This window comes from Ostrea edulis, chromosome 3 (genome assembly GCF_947568905.1).
Source record: "Ostrea edulis chromosome 3, xbOstEdul1.1, whole genome shotgun sequence".
NCBI classification, from domain to species: Eukaryota; Metazoa; Mollusca; class Bivalvia; order Ostreida; family Ostreidae; genus Ostrea; species Ostrea edulis.
This window is the reverse complement of record NC_079166.1, coordinates 34,649,938-34,672,493: the sequence shown is the minus strand read 5'-3', so window position 1 is coordinate 34,672,493 and position 22,556 is coordinate 34,649,938. Positions and strand designations below refer to the sequence as shown.

The following is a 22,556-nucleotide window of genomic DNA, read 5'->3' as shown; positions in this document are numbered from 1 at the left end:
AAAATACATAAATCTCATGATATGCATCAAATGCATAATATGTATATAATTCACATAATTGCAGATCTTGTTTAAAACTGCTTTTGATATTTTTGTTCATATTTCTGTTTCATAGTTTGGGACCCTGCTAATAGGTAAATATCCTGTAGTAATGACTGTTTGTCTGTGAATCCTGGTGATTTTGAAATATTCTGTTCCGTGTTGGCACCGACATTACGACGTCACAGTACCCAAAGACGCCGGATCATCCCGGATGACTAGAATTTTGCACCCAGCGTCGGCTGACTCCTGTTGCGTGAATGTGTATAATGGGCATATATAATATATCGTCGAGATACATCCGAAGACATGTCCGAAGTTGATTTTAGAATGTTCCTAACCTTTTCCAGAAGTTATATCTTAAGCACTCAAAGTCAATAAAAGCGTACAATCGATGTCGCCGGCACTTTATTAGAAAATAAGCTATACCAAATCATATATTTTGTGTGCTATACATTCATGGACCCATAGCCTCCCTAGGCATGGTATACTTTTTATTTCCCCTTTACTTATAAACTTGGTAGGAAGCGTAGATACCCTAATTTTGTAACGTACGTGACTGTCGCCGACTCAATTTTTAAAATTGAACAAGCAAATATAAAAATCTGAGAGCGTGTTTTTAAATTTTCTTTGCATTAATATCATTTGTATTTCCTAAATTTTCATTCAATAAAAGTTTAACAACTTTTGCGTATGATTTTAAGCAGTGGTGTATATATTACTCCATGTCGCCAGATTATATTATGTGATCATAGGGTCAATTAAACACCCAATGTATGGACAAAGATTTCGTATTATCTTTATGTTTTTGATCTATTTTGGCGCTAAAATATTCAAAAACGGTGTGAAAATATTCATCAAGCGATATTTGGATGTGGCATTGAGAAGAAGTCATCATATTCTCAAAATTTTGAATTCTGATTTTAGAAATGTAACATACGATACACTAATTTTTTTTATGAAAACGTATTTGCAGAGCAAATGTTACCCCTTTTATGAAAATCTCGTAGTGTACAGAGAATGAAAATATAAACATTTCTTTTGCAGAAGTCATTGGTTGGTCTGAAATTTGACAAACGTGTCAAGATGTAACATTCGTGATGTAACATTCGTTACCGAGAAATTAATTAAAGGGAATGATAGAACAATTTCCCGCGTATTTTTGCTCTCTGTCTGCATGATGTGGTATACGACATGAACGTCTACTATGAACATTTGAGTTTGAAAGTCAATACGTGTTAAACTTTGAGAATTAGGATTAATTTTCTCTTACGGTAAGTACTATTACAACAACTGCAATGTTTGATATACAATATTGATTAAGCAAATGAAATGTTTTGGTCTGAATTTGTTCTTCTGATATCAAAGAATGTATATCGTATTCCAGATATCTCGAAATTCTTCTGGTGTAAGAATTACATTGAGTAGAATGCTGGTAATATACGTTACTCAAAGTAACGTATGCTACTTAATGAAATGCTTGATTCGACATCAAATATTGAACTACATATTGACAAAATATCATCATTAATGATATGTTTGTTGAATATCAACTATGTTATGAAGAAACAAATGTGTTATTGTTCCCGTATTCACTAGCATATACAGATATCCTCTGCACGAAATACAGGCCATGTTTTCCTCTGCTCCTGTCCTATTTATGATACATGTAACTATGCAACTCTACATTTATCAATTTTCTAGAATTCAGCATCTTTTCATAATATATCTTAGAAATGAAGGGACTAATCTCTGATGATTGTTCTATGCAATCTTATAGAGAAATCATTCAAAAATATTTTATCTGAGTGTAACATATGTTACCACAAATTCCGTTACGTAATATTATTCTACTTGTTTTTAATTTTTTATTTATTTTTTCAGAAATGGCGCTTGTGAGAGTAGAAGTACAGAATAACTACCATGAAAAAAAAATGTATTAAAACATAAGAACAACCATGAAAAAATGTTTTAGAAATAATATTATATGCTCCCCTTGTGGCAATACTGAAAAGGTAGAATGTCTATGTAGACAGTGAAAATAAAGGTTTAACTACCGGTCAAAGGCTACCATAATGATACATGTAAGTTTTGTCTCTCAAAATACTTATAAGCAACTGGTCATTTGAGTAATTTTGTATGACCTTTGACCTTGTGACTTGGAATCCAATGGGGGTCATCTATTCATAAGGGACACCAGTGTTTCAAGTTTGATGTCTATCAAGGAAAGATTTCTCAACGGACAATAGCGTATGTCCAGAGTAGTTTAACCGTTGTCCTTTTGACATCAAAATTAATAGGGGATATCGTTAAATATTCATTCATAACACCGCGTGGTGGATTATACTGACAGTTTCTATGGAAAGGTATTCCAAAATAAGCAACAAAAACATAAGATTCGGTATACATTTAATTAAAATGTTGGGAAATTAAACATTTTCTTTATATTATTATTGTAAACAGATTGTTAGAAATGGGTACATATGATTCTTTCCATTTTTTGAATAGAAATTATGTGTTTATGGTAATGAAAGGAAAAATAAGAAACATACGTTACTTTCATTGTTTATTATAACAAAGAGCAATCCAGGTTTCAAAACATGTGTCTGTTATTTCTATAAGAATCATGAGCATTTAAATAGCGAAACATCAATCTATCACTTTTGTTTTAATCGCACATTTATTGCAAATTAACAAATTCAGAAGAAAAGACACATTTGGTAAAAATGTTTGCTTGTCTACGTTATATTTCTATTAAAATTGGTATTTCCATTGAATTAAGTGATGTCGTTATGATTTTGCAACATCAATCGTAAAGAATAACTGATGGTGGCATCGTTTTGGCACAATATTTTCATGGATGTACTGTTGTGTAAGTGTTGAAACATACGTTACATAATTATAGTGCTACTTCATTTACATACAAAAAAGCTATCGTTCTATATCTATTGCTAGTCTTTTGTTTTCATGTTTCATACATATTGAACTGTTCGAGAATATTTGTTAATCAATTTTATTTTTTGCCATTTCAAAGATATTGAAAGTGATATCTAGTCGTTTATTTTGCGCTCTTAAAATCTTATTGCTGACTTTTACAGCAGATAATTTCTTGTTGTGTTGATTAAATATTTTCTTTGAAAACCTGTATTTATTGTCTTTCGCAAATTAGAAAAATATATGCTCAGTCAATTCCAATACAAATTATGGAATAATACATGGAAAATTAATGTTTATCTTAAATATTATCATGTCAAGGACTCAGTAACGAAGGTTACATGTGAGAAAAATCTCGAAAAATATACCATACTTTGACCTACTGTAAAAAAAAATATGTCATACTTAACTTGAAACAATTTGAGGTGAGTGTTCAACAGATATTTACCATTAATAAACGCATGTTACCATATATATTTTGAATGGTCGATAAACTATGATTTTGAAACCCTCAATTGCACGCTTTTATTGACTTTGGGTGAAGATGCAATACGTCATATCTCAGGATTTGTTTTAACATGCCTGGTGGTTATTAGACATTTTTCCATTGGATAGTATGCATACAATCAGATGCAGTCTATACTCGTGTGGACTTCGATATTGTCAAAATGTTTGTTAGCAGTTGATGTTGTTACAGAATGAAACTAAAGACCGAGATATAGCAAACAGGTACATAAATAAGTTTATTGAAATATGAGTAAGTACATCTGTAGCATATGTGTTATGTGAAATTGAAGAAATGAAATAGAAATAAATGTTCATTCGGTATACACAGTGTATGGGAGGAAAACGGATCACTCAGAGGAAACCCACGTATCCGAGCTAGCGATCACAGTACCCTCTCATTTACAACCACTGACGATTATGGAGATCGAACTCGCGTGGATGAGAATCGAGAGCGCTTCCCCCATGCTACTCGGACACCCAAATTCGTATACTCGATGCAAAATATATCTCACTTGTCTGATTTTCGCTGCTGGCATTGGAGAAAACACATGGGATGACCTAGACCGGTAAATATTCGAGTAAAAATAAACATGTGAAATCGCGAACACGATGATGCATATGTAGCCGTGTGAAAATTTTGTAAATAACTTTTAAATTTTATGATTAAAAAGAATTGAATTTGCAATTGATAAGATTGTATAATAAAGTTGTACTAGAAACTTATGCCAAACCAATGGCAAGCAGCTTTGATTTTATTTAATTTCCAATTTGTATTAGTATTTTCCCGCCAAAAGTTTGGTGAGCGTTTGGCGCCTCTTATGGTCATGTGACTTTAGACCAGGGGTGGATTTTTTCATATTGTCCAGTGGGTTTGAAGTGTTCAGACGTTTGAGTTTTAGTTATAGTTGGAGCTATTTCGCCATCATGGTATGTTTGATTTTTCTTTGTTTTTATGGACGCAATAGCATCGCAGTTGGCGCTCTTAATTATATTGCTAATATCTAACAAAGTGCATGTTTAACTTTTATTGCAGTTGCACCAAAGAAGCTGTGAAATATAGTTTACAGCTTTACATTTGATAAATATCAAGCCTAAAGTCCATAACTTTGGTAAGTTATACTATTTAGACTGTTTAAGCAATATAAAAGTCAACTAAAACAATAATGTAAATATTTTGTTTTTAATCTTATTTTTCTCACTTATTAAATATAAATAAGTTCGGTGGATCACTTTTATAAAATTGTGATTAAAATGCTTGAATATCATTTGATATAATTTGATGCTAAGTTTCAAATGATACAGTTTATATGTATATATAACATGTATAAAATGTATATAGGTATTTGACGTGATGTACATTTTCATATGCGGCTTTCTGTTTGTTACAGGGCAATTCAATTTATACTATTTGAATGAAATATAAACACGAACTTTTAACAAGGATTTACGCTTTTGTTGTATTTCTATCAACGCATCGTGAGTTACATTTGGAGCCCCCAGGGAGGATCGAACTCCCGATCCCTGGTGTACAAGACAGAGGGCGTGATTCTGATAATTTAGGACCTCAATGTTATAGATGTCAGCAATATGGGCATTTTAAATGGCAGTGTACAGTCAGACTAGATCATTCAAAGAATTTAAACTATGGACCACCTTGTACGAGGGGCGGGTACTAGGTGCAAAGAGAGCACGCCCTTTTGAGGAGATTGTAGGTAGTAGCAATGAAGCAGTGGTCAAAGTAGATGAAATATAAGTAAATTCTTTGGTTGATACTGGTAGTGCTGTTAGTGCAATCAGCGAAAAGTGTTATAGAGAAAATCTGAGTCATATAGAACTGCAGTCTCTCAATGACATTTTGCAAATAGAATGTGCAAATGGCGATACTCTCCCTTATTTAGGATTTATAGAGGTTGAGTTGGAATCAGAGGGTATCCCTATATCTGATTCTCATACATGTATTTTTTGGTTGTACCAACAACGGCATACAGTGAAAAGACACCTTTGTTGATTGGCACTAACATTTTACGTCATTTAATGGACGGTTGTGGAGATCAATTTGGAGACAGGTTTTTACAGAATGCTGCTTTGTTTACATCATGGTACTTGGCATTTAGGTCTATTATGATGCAGGAAACGGAAATGAAAAGGACAAACAATAGATTAGCCTTGGTTCATTCAGCTGAGAATTCTAAAATCATTATCAAGCCAAATAGTAGCATCTGTATATGAGGATACATTGATGCCAATAGCAGGATTCAGCACCCTGATACGTATGCTATTTTGGAACATCCAAAAAAGTCAATTTTGCCAAAGGATTTTGATATAGTTCCAACAGTCATGACTTTTTCAGCCCAGACAAGACAAGTTGATGTCCATGTATCCAATATAATTACACGGATGGTATCAGTTCAGCCAAAGTCGATGTTTTGTGAAGTACAACTAGTGCAGTTGAGTCAGCTCCTGCCTGATGAAGCACACCAAGATAACCAACCAGAACAGATTAGGAATCTTACTTTGGATAATACTGATTTATCTGATAAGCAGATAGAGGATATATGGAGATTACTCAAGCACTATAAGGGTATATTTTCTAAGGGAGATACTGCCATCGGTCATTATACAGATGTTAAACACAGGATCAACTTACTGGATGAAACGCCTTTTAAACAAAGGTACAGACGTATACCACCAGCTATGATAGATGAAGTTAGAAAACATATTGAGCATTTAATATCTGCAGGAATAATTAAGAAGTAAAGTTCACCCTTTGCATCGAATGTTGTTCTTGTACGGAAAAAAAAGATGGCAGTATTAGGATGTGCGTAGATTATAGGATGCTCAACAAGAGAACCATCAGAGATTCATAGGCCTTTTCCAGGATAGAAGACATTCTCGACACATTATCAGGATCAAAGTATTTTTCAGTTCTGGACATGAAATCTGGATATCATCAAATTGAAATCGAAGAAAGTCATAAACACAGAACAGCATTTACTGTCGGACCTATTGGATTTTTTTAATTCAATCGTTTACCATTTGGCCTTTCAAACAATCCAGCAACTTATCAGCGTTTAATGGAAGAATGCTTAGGAGATTTGAATATGAAAATATGCGTCATATATTTGGACGATTTGATATTTTTTTCAGATTCATATGAGCAACATTTAGAAAGATTAGAAATCATATTTAGGAGATTAAAGGAGTGCAATCTCAAAATGAATCCAAAGAAATGCAATTTATTCCATAAAGAGGTAAAGTATGTCGGATTCATTGTATCAGAACAAGGCATATCTACAGATCCAGAAAAGGGTAAGAAGGTTTTAGAATGACCAACTCCTACTCATCCTGATGAAGTAAGACAATTTGTTGGATTTGTCGGATTTTATAGACGTTCCATCAATGATTTCAGCAAAATTGTAAGACCTTTACAGGAAATTATGCCCCCACAGAATCAGAGAAAGAAAAGGGTTAGATCAGAAGTGAAAAGATGGACTTGGGGTCATCAGCATGAAGCAGCATTTAATGAGCTGAAACATCATATGACAAATGCACCTATTTTGGCTTATGCAGATAATGACAAGCCATTCGAGCTTCATATAGATGCAAGTTCAGAGGGGTTAGGAGCAGTTTTGTGCCAGGAACAGGATGGACAATTTAGAGTTATTAGTTATGCTAGCAGAACATTAGGAAAATCTGAGGAAAATTATCCTGCCATGAAGTTGGAATGTCTATGTTTGAAGTGGGCAGTTACAGAGAAATTTTATGATTATCTCTATGGGCATAAATTCACCGTCAAGACAGATAACAATCCTTTAACATACGTTTTGTCATCAGCAAAGTTAGATGGCACAGGTCAAAGATGGGTTTCTGCATTATCAGCTTTTGATTTCGATATTATTTATAAACCAGGAAAACTGAACACAGACGCTGATGCTTTATATCGGTATCCTAATTCCAATAAGAACATCAGTTCGGAGACAGTCAAAACAGTATATAACTCTGTGCAAGTACAACAACACATTATTAATATGGTAGAAACAGTGGGACCTTTTGATATAATTGAAGCAACAGAGTTTCCAGGACAACCATTGGCTCAACTAGAGTTCAGAGAACTTCGGAGAATTCAACGAGATGATCCAATTATTAGATTGTGGATACATGCAGTAAAGGCAAAAGCTCTTCCGATGAAACACAACATTCCAAAAGGCAAAGATCATATGAACATGTGTAGGAACTTCAACAATTTGAAATTAAAAAGAGGGGTATTATACAGAGAAATTAAGAGTCAAGACAACATCATCAGTCAACTTGTATTTCCAAATCAACTTACACCTATTGCTTTAACAGGACTACACAATAATATGGGTCACCCAGGGAAGGATAGAACATTTTCTTTATTAAGGGACAGATTTTTTTGGACAGGCATGAACTCGGATGTAGAAAATTGGATTAAGAACTGCGAAAGATGTTTGGGAAGAAACTCCTCATCTCAGAAGGCACCAATGGTGAATATCACATCGTCTTATCCACTAGAATTAGTTTGTTTAGACTATCTAACATTAGAGCCTTGCAAAGGAGGAATCGCCAACATTTCAGTTCTTACAGACTATTACACAAGATATGCTCAGGCAATTCCGACAAAGAATCACACTGCGAAAACAACAGCAGAAGCACTTTACAATAATTTCATTGTACATTATGGTATTCCAGCTAGATTACACAGTGACCAAGGTGCACAGTTTGAGAGTAATTTAATCAAAGAATTATGCCAGATAACAAAAATGGAAAAATCAAGAACACCATACCATCCGATGTGTAATGGCATGACAGAAAGATTTAATAGGACCCTCATCAATATGCTAGGAACTTTAGAGAACAAGGAAAAGCAAGACTGGAAAAATATATCTCTTTGGTTCATGCTTACAATTGTACAAAACATGAAAGTACTGGCTATTCTCCATTTGAACTAATGTTTGGCAGAAAACCTAGATTACCGGTAGATTTAACTTTTGGATTACCTGAGTAGCACAACACAAAGGAATCGTACAGCGAATTTATTACGGAATTAAGGGACAGAATAAAAGAAACCCTTGAATTAGTAAAGAATACAGCAGAATCTTCCAGGCATAAACAGAAAATGAATTTTGACAAGAAAGCTAAAGCAAAGAAATTGAATATAGGGGATCAAGTCTTATTGAAAATATTGGCATATGATGGAAAACACAAAATTGCAGACAAATTTGAAGAAACAATTTACACTATCAAATCTCAACCGAATACAGATATTCCTGTGTATGTAATTACAGATGAGGATGGGCATGGAAAAAATATTCATAGGAATCTTATTATTCCTATTAGGAAGACGTTTAGGCCTAAACCAGCAGAGAGAAAAGGCTTGGAGAAAGAAATCCGCGGATAGAGGAGAAACAGGACGAACAGAGAAAGGAATCAGATAGTGAAGATGAAGAACAATTTGTCACAATACAAATTGAAAGAGGACATACTGATAAACAGGAGGATAGGACTATGGCACCACAGCCATTGGAAATCCATGAAGCGCATGATCATGCAGAAGTACAAACTGAGGAGGAGCTAGTAGAAGATGACTCAGTAGAGGAGGTTAGACGTTCGTCAAGAACAAGGAAGAAACCAAAGTGGCATGACGCTTATGTTATGTCTCAAACACAGGAGGTTGAGAACAGACAAGAGAGAGCACAGTTGTTAGCAAATTTGTTTTGCTCCAATATTTTAAAATTTACATCTGCTTCATTGATTGAAAACATTGTATATAGTATCATTAAATGATGGGACATCATTTCATGGAGATAGTGAGAATGTAGCCGTGTGAAAATTTTGTAAATAACTTTTAAGTTTTATGATTAAAAAGAATTGAATTTGCAATTGATAAGATTGTATAATAAAGTTCTACTAGAAACTTATGCCAAAACAATGCCAAGCAGCTTTGATTTTATTTAATTTCCAATTTGATGTAATTAGTATTTTCCCGCCAAAAGTTTGGTGAGCGTTTGGGCCCTCTTATAGTCATGTGACTTTAGACCAGGGGTGGATTTCTTCATATTGTCCAGTGGGTTTGAAGTGTTCAGACGTTTGAGTTTTAGTTATAGTTGGAGCTATTTCGCCATCGTGGTATGTTTGGTTTTTCTTTGTTTTTATGGAAGCAATAGCATCGCAGTTGGCGCTCTTGATTATATTGCTAATATCTAACAAAGTGCATGTTTAACTTTTATTGCAGTTGCACCAAAGAAGCTGTGAAATATAATGTACAGCTTTACATTTGATAAATATCAAGCCTAAAGTCCATAACTTTGGGATCACTTTTATAAAATTGTGATTAAAGTGCTTGAATATCATTTGATATAATTTTATGCTAAGTTTCAAATGATACAATTTATATGTATATATGACATGTATAAAATGTATATATGTATTTGACGTGATGTACATTTTCATATGAGACTTTCTGTTTGTTACAGGGTAATTCAATTTATACTATTTGAATGAAATTTAAACACGAACTTTTAACAAGGATTTACGCTTTTGTTGTATTTCTATCAACGCATCGTGAGTTACACATATCTTTTGCCTATGACTTGAAATTCGACAAATATGAAGTTAAATAGACATTACGATATACACAATGACCAGTGGTTTACGTATGTAAAACGATTTTGTGAATTTTTAGGCGTTCGATGCGATTTGGTAGTGTTTTATCTAGGTCATAGTTCGATCCCTTTCTTTATTTATGGTTACGAGGAGTTTCAGGTCAGAATGGAACTAATCCTAATTCGGGGAAAGGAGGATTCTACTGTGTCTACCAAAGAAATTGTTTTCCTTGACTTCAACTTCTTAAATCGTGGAGGAGTGATAAGTTTCAGTACTAGTCTTCTTTTTTCTTACTATCAATTTAAAGGCCGGGGGTAACCTAGAAAAATTTACACCCCTACAGCAATTAAGCATATATGGCAAGAGGGCAGGGCTTAGCAGTGTTATCAGAATAAGCAGCAGTCTGATGCTTGACTCTACATGTGCTCTGTAACAGACGATATTTTGAACAAGGAGACTGGCATGATTCATCAAAATAAACTAAAGTTTTCCCGCATTTTTCTACTACTCTGCTCAATATGTGAGGCACTGAATGCATATGTTTTTACTTTAACAAAACTTCACCCTAGGAACTACAAAATGAATTCATCATTGTTTTATCCATGTCTTTTAAAACATATAGTTTTTTTTATAATATACACAAATATTGGTATATATGATATACTAATACTTATGATTTTCCTCTTGGTGCCTTTCAATTATGAGAAGAATTTGGGGGGACATTGTAGCTGTACAATGGAGGACAGATGCATTGAAGGATTATTAAGAAACACTTTGTCGATTATGATATTTGGAGACCTACTATCTGTGAATGTCTCTTTTGACATTGTAATATTCACACGTAAGAGTCCAGATTGAGAGTAATTTTAGAGTGATGGTTGATCAATTGGACATTTGTCATCATTGGTGAGAGACAATGGGAGTTACACAACTGGCCTAGGAGATTGTTGCTTAATCAGACAAACATCATGATTGACATTATTCGAGAAAAGATACCAGAAATCTTGCAAGACTTTGAAACAGCGATCAGACTGAACAGTCCTAATGAATTATTTTTATAAAGCTAACAATTTTTTTTAAAGGAATGTGATTATATATAATCAAAAAAAAATGAAATCTGGATTTACCAATGATATATGAGCAAGTACTGTTTTTCTATGTTATACAGTGATTTGATTACATGTTTCCTTTGGTGCAATCCCCCTTATCTAGAACTAGAAAAACATGTTTATGCAATATGTGAGTCAACATCCGGTGTAAACAATAACAAAAGATAATCACACCCACAAACTGCCAATCTCTAGTTTGAAATACAAATTTACCCCTGCCTCAGATTTTTTAGGCCAAAATTAAAACCTCATGAGAATTTATATCTAAAATAGATATGACCAATATATGCACAGTTATGAGGGGAGCAAGCATATCCATTTTAAAATTTCAGTACAACAGCTTATTCTTTATTTTTGCAAAAATAAGTGCTGCAATCTGAATGTGACCAGAAAACTCATGTATTCGACCATTTTCACCGATTAGCTGCTTTTATACCCAATTACTGGCCTTTAATGCGCATACTAAGCTACATAGTTTTTATTCATAACATGCAAACTTACACCATTCTTATCATCCACTTCAACTGTTTAAAATAATTTGGGAGGGATAGTAACTCATTATAGCTTCCATTTGTATTACAAAATCACAAATAATGGTCTTTGTCAAAAATGGAGGTAGACACCCCAAAGCCTACCTCCGATTATACGCCTCTGTATTTTAGGGCATATAAAATGGGTGGTTACCAAATTTTAAAAAAAAAGTAATGAATATTCCGTTCAATTTGTAACTTTGAGATCTTAAAATAAACAATACATATATTTTGCCATAAACTGTTCATATTGATAAGATAAATAACAATTTTAGGTTCAGAGATACACACAGTGATGTACATGTACATGTTTATTTACTATCTGAGAGCCTCCTCGGTGTCTTTTAACCCCTTCCCTACCGTACCGGTCAATTTGACCGGTGGCACGTAAAAACAGGACTATGCAAAAGGAGTGTCTCTAAATCTTTGAAACTACGGCCATAAGATATATGATCTATATATCATATTTTTCGAAATTTTCTCTACTTTTTTTTTTTTGTCGCAAGGTAATTTTCCCCCTCGATATGGTTTTTTTCTAATTTTCCTTATGAATTCAATATTTTTTATATTTTTGAAACGCATATATTCCCTGCTTTCAGAAAATATCAAAACAAATTAATGCCTGGCAAAGTTATAAGAAAATAGCAGTTTTCTGCACATGTACGTTTTCTTACGATTTTATTTCTCAATGTTTAAACATATCGGCATTTTACCTAAATTTATAAATAGAAATAGGGAAAAGTAAATACAGCCTGTAAAAGTAGAGGAAATTTCCTCTTTGATGGGCCCTTATTCGTGTTATAATTCTCGGTAGTTTTTATATTACGATAAAATGAAATTGGGACATTCTGTTCGGTTTTCTTTAAAATTAGCGACAAAACGTCGTCGCTAAAAGCGATCAACGCGCGTCGTACAATAAAGTGGTGAAAACTATCAAATTTGTATTGTCCTCTTTTAGTACATTCAGTACCGTTTGATGCACTAAAACAACATACACATATGTATGGAATAATAAGCCAGGTATTCTCTGGGTTTTTTTAAAGGCATAAAACCAATATTGGTATATAACAGATACACAACTACCTACACAACCTACATGTAACTTCATAAAACACCTACTGAAAATGTACCATCGGCATAAAAGTTAGATAAAATACTTCAAATACAGATATAAACGTTATAATTGTTCGGAATAGTAATATTTTCCCCTTGCCAAACAAAGAAAACTAAAAAGAAGTTCGCATATAGCCTATAGGCCTATACTTTTATTTTTCCGTGATCGGGATCGCGGGCCCCGCGGGGTTTTCTGAAAGTGTGCACGGGGAACACACGTGTTTCCTTTTCAACGAAAACATATCTTCACTGTGACTGTCACAGCGAATGTTGTATTCTACATCTTTAAAACGACCTGATGTCAGAAGAAGATGCCCTGGATCTCCTGTTGCAGGATGACCCAAACGATCATGCATTCAGTATAAACATGCACATGTAAGTCGATGTAGCCACAAAGGCCAACTAGAAAAAATTGCAGTTTTGTCATGTTATGAAAAATTCATGATTAATTAACGCGGTTTGATGCCATAATTTTTCGTTTCATGAAAGAAAATATTTATATTTTATGATTTCTAAACCAAGTGAATAACACCAAATATATTTGAATGCAAACAATTTAATTATTTTAGATTAACAATAAAGATCTTTGTTTTAATGTTGCAATATTTATTCTAATTAGTGGAACATAATGGCAAAATGTCATATCATTAGAAAATGATGGATATGTACAATGTACATAAAGTACGAATTTTCAATTTTATGACCTTTGACCTTAATTCTCATCATCATATTTTTGGTTAAAAACCTTTTAAAGTGATTAAGATTTATTTAAAGATTATATTTTTGAAATAATGTGACATCTTCTAATCATCATTCAATGTAATTATGTTTAAATTGTGTCGAATGTATGGAGAAAGGCAAATTATGGTCAAAATTGTACTACGATTGTTGTTATTTAGCAACCAAAAATATTTGTTTGTCAACAAAATTGATCAATTTGATTGCAATGATTTTGCGATGTTTTCAAAGGCACATCAGCTCATACATTTAGAATTTTCTATTTTTGACTCTAAACTAGTGAGAGGGGTCGTAATATATATATTTCAGAGAAAAAAAATGCAAAAATGTGCACTTATATGACCTTTGACCCCGTATACCTCTTTGAGATCATGGGATACCTTGACAAGTTTTATAAGAAATTATTCCCTGTCTAATTTCTAACAAAATTATATGTCATATGCCTATCCCAAATCGTGATGCATGCAGATTTAAGTCGATGTAAAAATATTGACATTTAATCTTTAAAAACCTCTAAAATGTGCCGGTAGAGAAAGGCTTAATTAATTATTCAACTGGATGAAATACCCACCCCTTAACCATATATATTATATTCTTACTGCTCATGTCTAGATACAAAACGTGTTCCGCTAGTCCCCTACTTGTATGGTTGCCCAAACATCTTTTAATCAAAACAGTTGAGATCCCCACTCTTACACCATATATATTCTTGCAGGGTAAAAATGAAACCCAATTGCCCATTAATAAGACAACATGAATTACCTTCCAAATATGACTTGGCTAGTGCGTAAATGTAAGAATGAATCTTGGAACCATGGTTTTATTGGTCTAAAAATGTCTTGTTAACCTCTATTTTGTCCCCAGGATGAACATGAAATTTTCTCAAATGTATTGTAAATCTACAAGACACCATCAAATATATTTCAAAAGATTCATGGCTACTGCAAGAGGAATTCTGGGTACCAGGATTTGTTCAAATAAAAATGTCTTTTTAACCCCATTTGAGCCCCAGGGTGAAAATAAATATTCAAAATCCTTATTGCACGCCTTCAGGACATTAACAATAATGTCCCAAATTATGATTTTGCACCTGCGTACAAGATAAAAGTTATTTTGTGTAGAAAAACGTCGTCTTCAACTCTTCGTTGGCTCCAAAGGTGAACATGAAAATTTTGAAACATTATTACATCTATGTGTTTCAAAATATAATTTGGTTACTACGTAAAATGTATGAGGAGTGTTGGGAATTAGAATTTGTTTTTTAAGTCGTTTTTCGACCCTCATTTAAGCCCCAGGGTGAAAAATGAAATCCTCAAAACCGTATTGCATATCTACAGAACACCACCAATCATCTTCCAAAGGACGATGTAGCTACTGCATAAAATGTAAAAGAAGTTTTGGGGAACCAGGTTTTTGTAACACCAAAATTATAGTTGACCCCATTCTAAAACAGACCTCTCCATGTGATTTAAAATTTCTGTAGGACGATACACATTATACAAACAACCAACAACAACCCATAAATTAAGTTTGGTCACATTTAACAGTCACGTGATACATACAAAAAATCATAATGCATAATTGATGAAAAAACTTCGACAACATTTGGTTACTGCTTTGTCATGTGCATAAACTGTTTCATTCTGTATCACTCTAAAGTGTGGGATGTATGCCAAAATGAATGACATTCTAGATATTTCATTTGAAAGAAACTAACACTTGTTTATTTATTTCTTTGCTTTACATGTAGAGAAATATCTAGGTAAGCTTGAAGTAAAATACCACCCGCGAATTGCAATTTCAGCGCTAGCATGACAGGAATTTAGCGATACGTATATATTCAAAATACTATACCATATTTGTTTCTGCCTAATTTGAACCACTCTGAAAAAAATAATGGAAAATACTGTCATTTCATTAGCTGTAGTAGTTTTCGTATTGTCCTACTTCTTTTAAAGAAAAACATCAGTACCTTTTGAAATAAAGCGGCGGAGTGACAATTTCATTTGGTATCCATTTGTGGAGTTAGAACCCATCCATGTTATGTACTCTATTCGTTTGTCACGATAATATGCTTCGAACTCACAGTCTTTGCTTTGCACACTCATAACAACCATTCCTGTAATACGTAGTACTTGATAGTAGTGATTACTGATACATTTATTTGATCACCAGCAATAAAATTTCATTCCAAATAAATAATCCTTTCATAGTGTTTTTTTTAAATCAATAATGTTATCCTATATTTCTTGAAATCATTTATGCATAACTTTAAAATATTCATACCAGGCTGATCTGTGTTCGGTAGGAGCCCTGATATTGTTCCAGTGACGTCAATGTTATGACCATGAACAATTTTGGCATTACAAATCATAACCCAAGGATGCAAGATGTCTCCGTTTGTCACTAGTTTTACCTCGTTCTTTGACATCTTGATTATCTCTTTTTCCCAGTACTTTTTATTCTCGGTACAGTCAATCAAATACAAGACTACAAGTATGATATATACATATATACATTTTAATTATATGCACGGTGTATCACATAAATATCACACGAAACACTCAATATTTAAAGGGTTGCAAAAAGAGAATGCACCGTCCATGGGACATCTTCTCTATAAAGTTTTAATGATCTAAGATGAAAAAAAGATTAAAGGTAGCAAACAATGTTCAATATAACAAATTCAAACTAAGTAATAGAGCCTATCATAGAGGGATCATGTGCCTATGAAGAATAAACATCCCGTGTTGACCGGTTAAACCCGCCATGAACCCCTCATCAGGTAAAGGAGTAACCCCTATATATTGATCAGATAAACAGAGTCATCCTTAGTCAAACCCAGTGTGTAAAAAACGGTCTGACAATTGGAATGAAATACGTTGGACAGCATTGAACTTAATGATAGGTTTTATTGAAAAGGCCTTTAGGTTATCTGCGTTGATCAGATAGGGATTCGATGTGTTGTATATAAATTCAGTATGGAAAGCCCTTACATTTCATACCATGTTTTATTTACTCTGTGACCTTGTATCATGGTTATTTTATGGCCCTTTAGGGCTAGGTTGGATCCACAATATGGGATCAGAGTTTTTCATGAGAATAGAGATTACAAAACATCCTTTTGAAATCACGATAGCTGAACAATAGCTGAACCAAGGTGATCCATGTAAGCAATGTGGCCCATGTTTTTATGTTATCGTTTAATTTAGAATTAGATAATTTCATCATGCTATGATTAGGGTGAACTCTATACATATTGTATTGATTATGTACTAGCTGTCTATCAACAATAATAACATTCATTCATGTGTCAATTCGATATATCCCCGTGCTCTCGGAATAAAATACACCGCACCTTTATGTGGTGTTTATAGCTATCAACTGACTCGATACACGAGAGCATGTTCTGCGTATGATTAGTTTTTAAATCGAGCAAGCTACTGACAAACAAGTTGGTGGTAAAGGAATTTCAACAGTCTCGATTGAAGTCAGCATTTCGCAAATTCTATGGTCGTTATCAATACAATCTATCATTGGGTCAAATGCTATCTGACGTGTTTCATACCGATTCTTGGGCCGCTCTTGGCACATTGATTTTGACTACGGATACCTCCGTTAAGCTGATCATGATAAAGGGCTCTCAGCGTGTGTTACCGGTCGACAGGGGATGCTAACTCCTCCTAGGCACCTGATCTCACCTCTGGTGTATCTAGGGGTCCGTGTTTGTCCAGTTATCTATTTTGTATTGCTTATAGAAGTTATGAGATTGATCGCTGTTCGTTATCTTCACCTTTCATTATGCTACGTTCTTGGTAAACTGGATATCCCTCCTATCCGACCGTTTCAATCATTCTGGCAGCCAGCCGTTTTAGAGAAGTTAAAAATATACTTAGTTATTTATTTATTGCATTTGTAATGTAGAACTGTTTCATGGATTTTCCCCAGATTTATGACCCATCGTACAGCAATCGCGAGTGTTTAATCTCATCCTTTGGGTTTCAGTAATCTAGTTCTTATTAACCAAAATCTCAATTTGGCTAATACACTGTATTAATCTTGTTCATCAGCCATTATAATTGTAGGTTATTAGTTGAGTATTGTGATATATATCCTTTTGAAGCCGTTGCACCGTAAAACTAACTGAGCATGATAGGTCTGCTTCCACATAAAGACAGAGGACGGGTACTTCTTTTTCAAAATTGAGTCTGTTACATTTTTATCGTTTTTTCACATTCTATGCGATTTTAAATCTAGAGGTACACATTCGTGTACATTTTTGGTAGCAGAGGAAGTGTTGAAGCCCATTGTTATAGGATAACAGAGATGACCTCACAATTATCGATTTTCGTAAGCAGATAGCGTCTCACAACTGCGTACATGGAGCTTGGATATTTAAACTTAGTAAACAGCCCTTATAGGAAAAGATATCAAGATATGTAATAATTAGAGTTAACTCCATACGAGTTAACTCCCGTTACGGAGACCAACTATCCGTCGTTACTGGTTTATGTACCACGAAATATAACTCGCACCGGATGCGTAATATTTGATACTCAGTTTACTTCATCACACTATGGTTGTTTTCTTTTGGAACATGTAGCTGCTGCAGACAACATCATGAAGAACTTGACAATCCCACTTTATATTATTTTTACTCTAGGCATTGGTATGTAACGGTAGACATAGTCAAGGTAAAACCATACATAACTTTAATTTCCTCACTGGATTAGGTTTCGTTAAAAAAATGGCGTTTTATAACTTAATCAATGATCATTATTATTGACATGCCATCGCCATGCCACATGTTCAAACTTAAAAACAGTCGCAATTGTGCTTATAACATTTCATGTTTGGGGTATTAGTAATCCATTGAAAAACAATTGAAGACAAGATGCTAAGGGCATTAAGGAGGACTAGGAAAACTAGCAAAAGCGGGTACACGGGGAGCTGCTATTAGGCGTAGGTCTACCTCATAATTATCTATAGATCAGTACTTCAATGGCCAAACGCCATTTCTGGCATTAACTTGGTTATAAAATACCACTTTAACATATTTACGGATAGTTTCGCTTCTTGGAGGAGATGGGACCTTTTTCAATAACAGATGGATTGCTATTAGGTGGCCCATGACATGGGGCTTGCAGGTACTCAGAGACATTATCTTCTTAGAATATGTAAAAACAAAATTGTGCAATATGGGTATCGGCATATTGTTTTATTGCTATGAAGCTGTTACGTATATTCAGTACTGACAACCTGGCGTTAGTGGATATCTTAAATTCATATGCTAGCAAATCAGAAAAGCTTATGCAGCTAGCCTCCTCTTCTTAAAACACATACATATAGAAGCAGTCCATATTCCCGGTCGTAGGAAGTAAATTGCGGCTGCTCTATCTCGATTTCAATGGGATTGTTTAAAATCACTGGTCCCTCAGGTGGACAATTATCCTACACAGTTAACCTCGACATTATGGGAAATTTGAAGGTTGTGTAAAATCGCTATTACCAGCAACAGTTTCCAAAAACACAGTAGCAACTTGCCATAGGCCATTGGAGTCGTTTACAAATTTTGAATTAGGTACATGCTTTCTGTACCATGTCCACATTAAGTTGAACAAATTGTTTATTATTTAGCTTATTTATCAGCAAAAACATATCAAATTCATCGGTTTCAACTTCAAAGAAAACAACATACAAAGTATTCATCGGTAAGAAAATATTAGAAAGCAGCCATCGTTTAAATCCTTCAACGGACATGCGGACTTCTATTTCTCTCTTCCCTCTTCAATCTCATGACATTGCCACTCCCTTCAGTTTGCAAAAATATTATGAGGCCACATTATTTGCTGTGGCTCTTCACTTGGATGGTATTCTGTACGTTGTTTAGAGTTTTTGAGCTAACAGTTTCTCACAACTCTTCGCTTGGGTTTTCCATTCAGGATCTTCAGTTCCCTCACAATCACATTGAACTGCATGCAATCATCAAGAGTTCCAAGACTGATCAGTATGCTAAGAACTCGATTGTTCATATCGGACTAAGTAATGAATCCACTGCATTATTTCAAACCTTACCACAATATCTAAGTAGTAGACTAATATCAACCGACTCATTATTGCTTCATTTAAATGGCAAGTCACTCACTTCATATCTATTTACTTAAATTTTGCATTACAGTTTATTCAAGTTGACCTATACCTTAAAGTCTCATTCAGTTCGAATGGGGTTGGGGGTAAACGATATGCACCTCTTAGGGGTTTCAGAAGAAGATATCAAATCAAAGGTAGATGGAAGTCTGGCGCAGTTACATTTTACATTCAGTAATGAATGTTCACAATTTCTGAAATGCATGCGACAGTTCACTGGTTAACAACATTATGTTAAGTTTGTATGTCCCCATAGAACAGTCTGGATAATACGTCAGTTTCAAAATAAGAAGATGCCTGTGTAGGAGGTGCATTTAGTGGAACTTCGAGCGCCTAAGTGGGATAGAGTGAACCTACAGTCAGTGAGGAAGACGATAAAATGCGTTAAAAGCGGCTTCTCATTAAATATGTAAATGTAGGAAACAAAATATTATCGAATGAAATGTTTTACTAACTTGAAAACATGGAGAAAATATCATATTTGCAAGTGATACAGTATATGATACGTAAGTGGAACGAAATACCGTGATATGATAAGAATTACATGTATTTAATTACCTCCTGAATCAATTACTTAATTTGTGTATCAGTGGAATACGGATGATGAAACTGCGTATGAGAAACTTACTGAGCACATTCTCTTATGCAGTGATGAATATTTGTCCCATTCCCTACCTACCTACCTAGTCCTTGTTGCACCCGTGGGCACATAGGGCAAGGACTAGTTTCTTCCACTCTTCTCTGTCTTTAGCAGCCTTTTCAATTTTGCCCCAGGTCATGCCAAAAAAATGAAATGTCCCACTCCCGAATTGCAAAAAAAGGAAAAAAAATGGTTTCGCGCCTTACTATGAAGGGAAATAACTCTAATAATCTCGAAACCGGCGTGTGGGATCATCCTTGATATATCATATATACAAGTACACTAATCTACAAACGTATTTGTACAATACGTTTGTAGATTAGTGTAGTTGTAGTGCTAGATGTATTTATATGTAGTTTTTGTTATTATGCTCTGTTGATATTGACCACATTATGTAATTCTTTTCGTTTGTCCTGAAGAAGGGACGGGTCGTCCCGAAAATTTGACAATCTCGTTGTTCGTGTCGTTGGTCATTTTAGTGCTTTATATATATATATATATATATATATATATATATATATATATGTGTGTGTGTGTGTGTGTGTGTGTGTGTGTGTGTGTGTGTGTGTGTGTGTGTGTGTGTGTGTGTGTGTAAAACTTATACGGTACCAATTTTGATGCACCAGATGCGCATTTCAACAAATAATTTCTCTTCAGTGATACTCAACCGAAATGTTTGAAATCCGAAATTACTATGAAGTTTTAGATCTCAATATAGCCAAAAACAGCGTGCCAAACAAGTGGAGCCAAATTCGTCCAAGGATAAGAGCTATGCATAAGGGAGATAATCCTTAATTTTGAAATGAATTTCTAAATTTTATAACAGCAATTAAATACACATCCGTATTTTCAAGCTAGTAACAAAGTACTTAGCTACTGGGCTGTAGAAACCCTCGGGGACTAACAGTCCACCAGCAGAGGCCTCGACCCAGGGGTCATACTGTAAATCTTATACGGTACCAATTTTGATGCACCAGATGCGCATTTCGACAAATAATGTCTCTTCAGTGATGCTCAACCGAAATCTTTGAAATCCGAAATAACTATGATGTTTCAGATCTAAATATAGCCAAAAACAGTGTGCCAAACAAGTGGAGCCAAATTCGTCCAAGGATAAGAGCTATGCATGGGGGAGATAATCCTTAATTTTGAAATGAATTTCTAAATTTTATAACAGCAATTAAATATACATCCGTATTTTCAAGCTAGTAACGAAGTACTTAGCTACTGGGCTGTAGAGACCCTCGGGGACTATATATATATAATAGGCATTTCAATTCATTATGTACCTTTTCATGTGCATGTACGTAGGTTAATTTTACTACATGTATATAATTATCCTGTTGATATAGATATTTTAAATTTGTTCGCACAGGTACTAACGATCCATAATACATGTTAAACTTATATGGTACCAATTTTGATGCACTAGATGCGCATTTCGACACATAATGTATCTTCAGTGATGCTCAACCGAAGTGTTCGAAATCTGAACTAATAATAGCGAGCGAAGCTCGTGTCGAGAAGCGGCGCGACGAGCTCGCTCTAATGACTACACATATGAGTCATAGGATTTGCTCTTCATCAGCTGAAAACAGATAAGTATTATCCATAATGCTTCCGGAAAAATGTTGCCGTCATTGTGGTATACTTCGTTGACAAACCCGTAATTAAAATAATTAGACTGTTTAGAAAGTACCATAAACGTTTTTAAATTTCATACAAGCTTTCCCGTAGCTTCAAACGTTTTGTTTTTGCTTGGTTTGAGAGAAGAAGATAAACATTGCAGCTAATATGACGTCACAATGTAACTGTTTACATCCACCGCGTTATATTTCCTGCGTTAAATGAAGAGGCGGACAAAATGCCTATAAGTCCTGTTGCAAGAAGTAATGGGCTTCGCTCGTCTCAACGGTCACACCGTACAGCATATTAAACTTATAAGAGCTATTTGGTTGTTTTTTTTTTGGGGGGGGGGGGGGGGGGAACAGAATGCCAAAAAAGTCGAGTAAAATTCGTCTAAGGATAAGAGCCATTCATGAGGGAGATATTCCTTAATTTTCAAATGAATTTCTAAATTTTATCCCAGCAATTCAATATGCATTCGTATTTTCAAGCTATTAACGAAGTACTGTATATTCAAAATTTATAATGTTTTATTGCATTCCTTGGTAG

The 22,556-nt window shown here is 34.4% G+C and overlaps 1 protein-coding gene across 2 annotated transcripts in view; it reads right to left on the bottom strand.

The window, feature by feature from the left end:
• The window catches only part of LOC125675357 (uncharacterized), a 240,366-nt gene that overhangs the window by 180,161 nt on the left and 37,649 nt on the right, over nt 1–22,556 (bottom strand). For both annotated transcript variants that reach the window (XM_048912969.2, XM_048912970.2), the window contains exons 3-5: nt 15,881–16,084; nt 15,567–15,713; nt 15,449–15,478 (exon numbers count right to left, since the gene is read on the bottom strand). In XM_048912969.2, the coding sequence (XP_048768926.2) occupies nt 15,449–15,478; nt 15,567–15,713; nt 15,881–16,084 (381 nt within the window). The remainder of the gene's footprint in view (nt 1–15,448; nt 15,479–15,566; nt 15,714–15,880; nt 16,085–22,556) is intronic.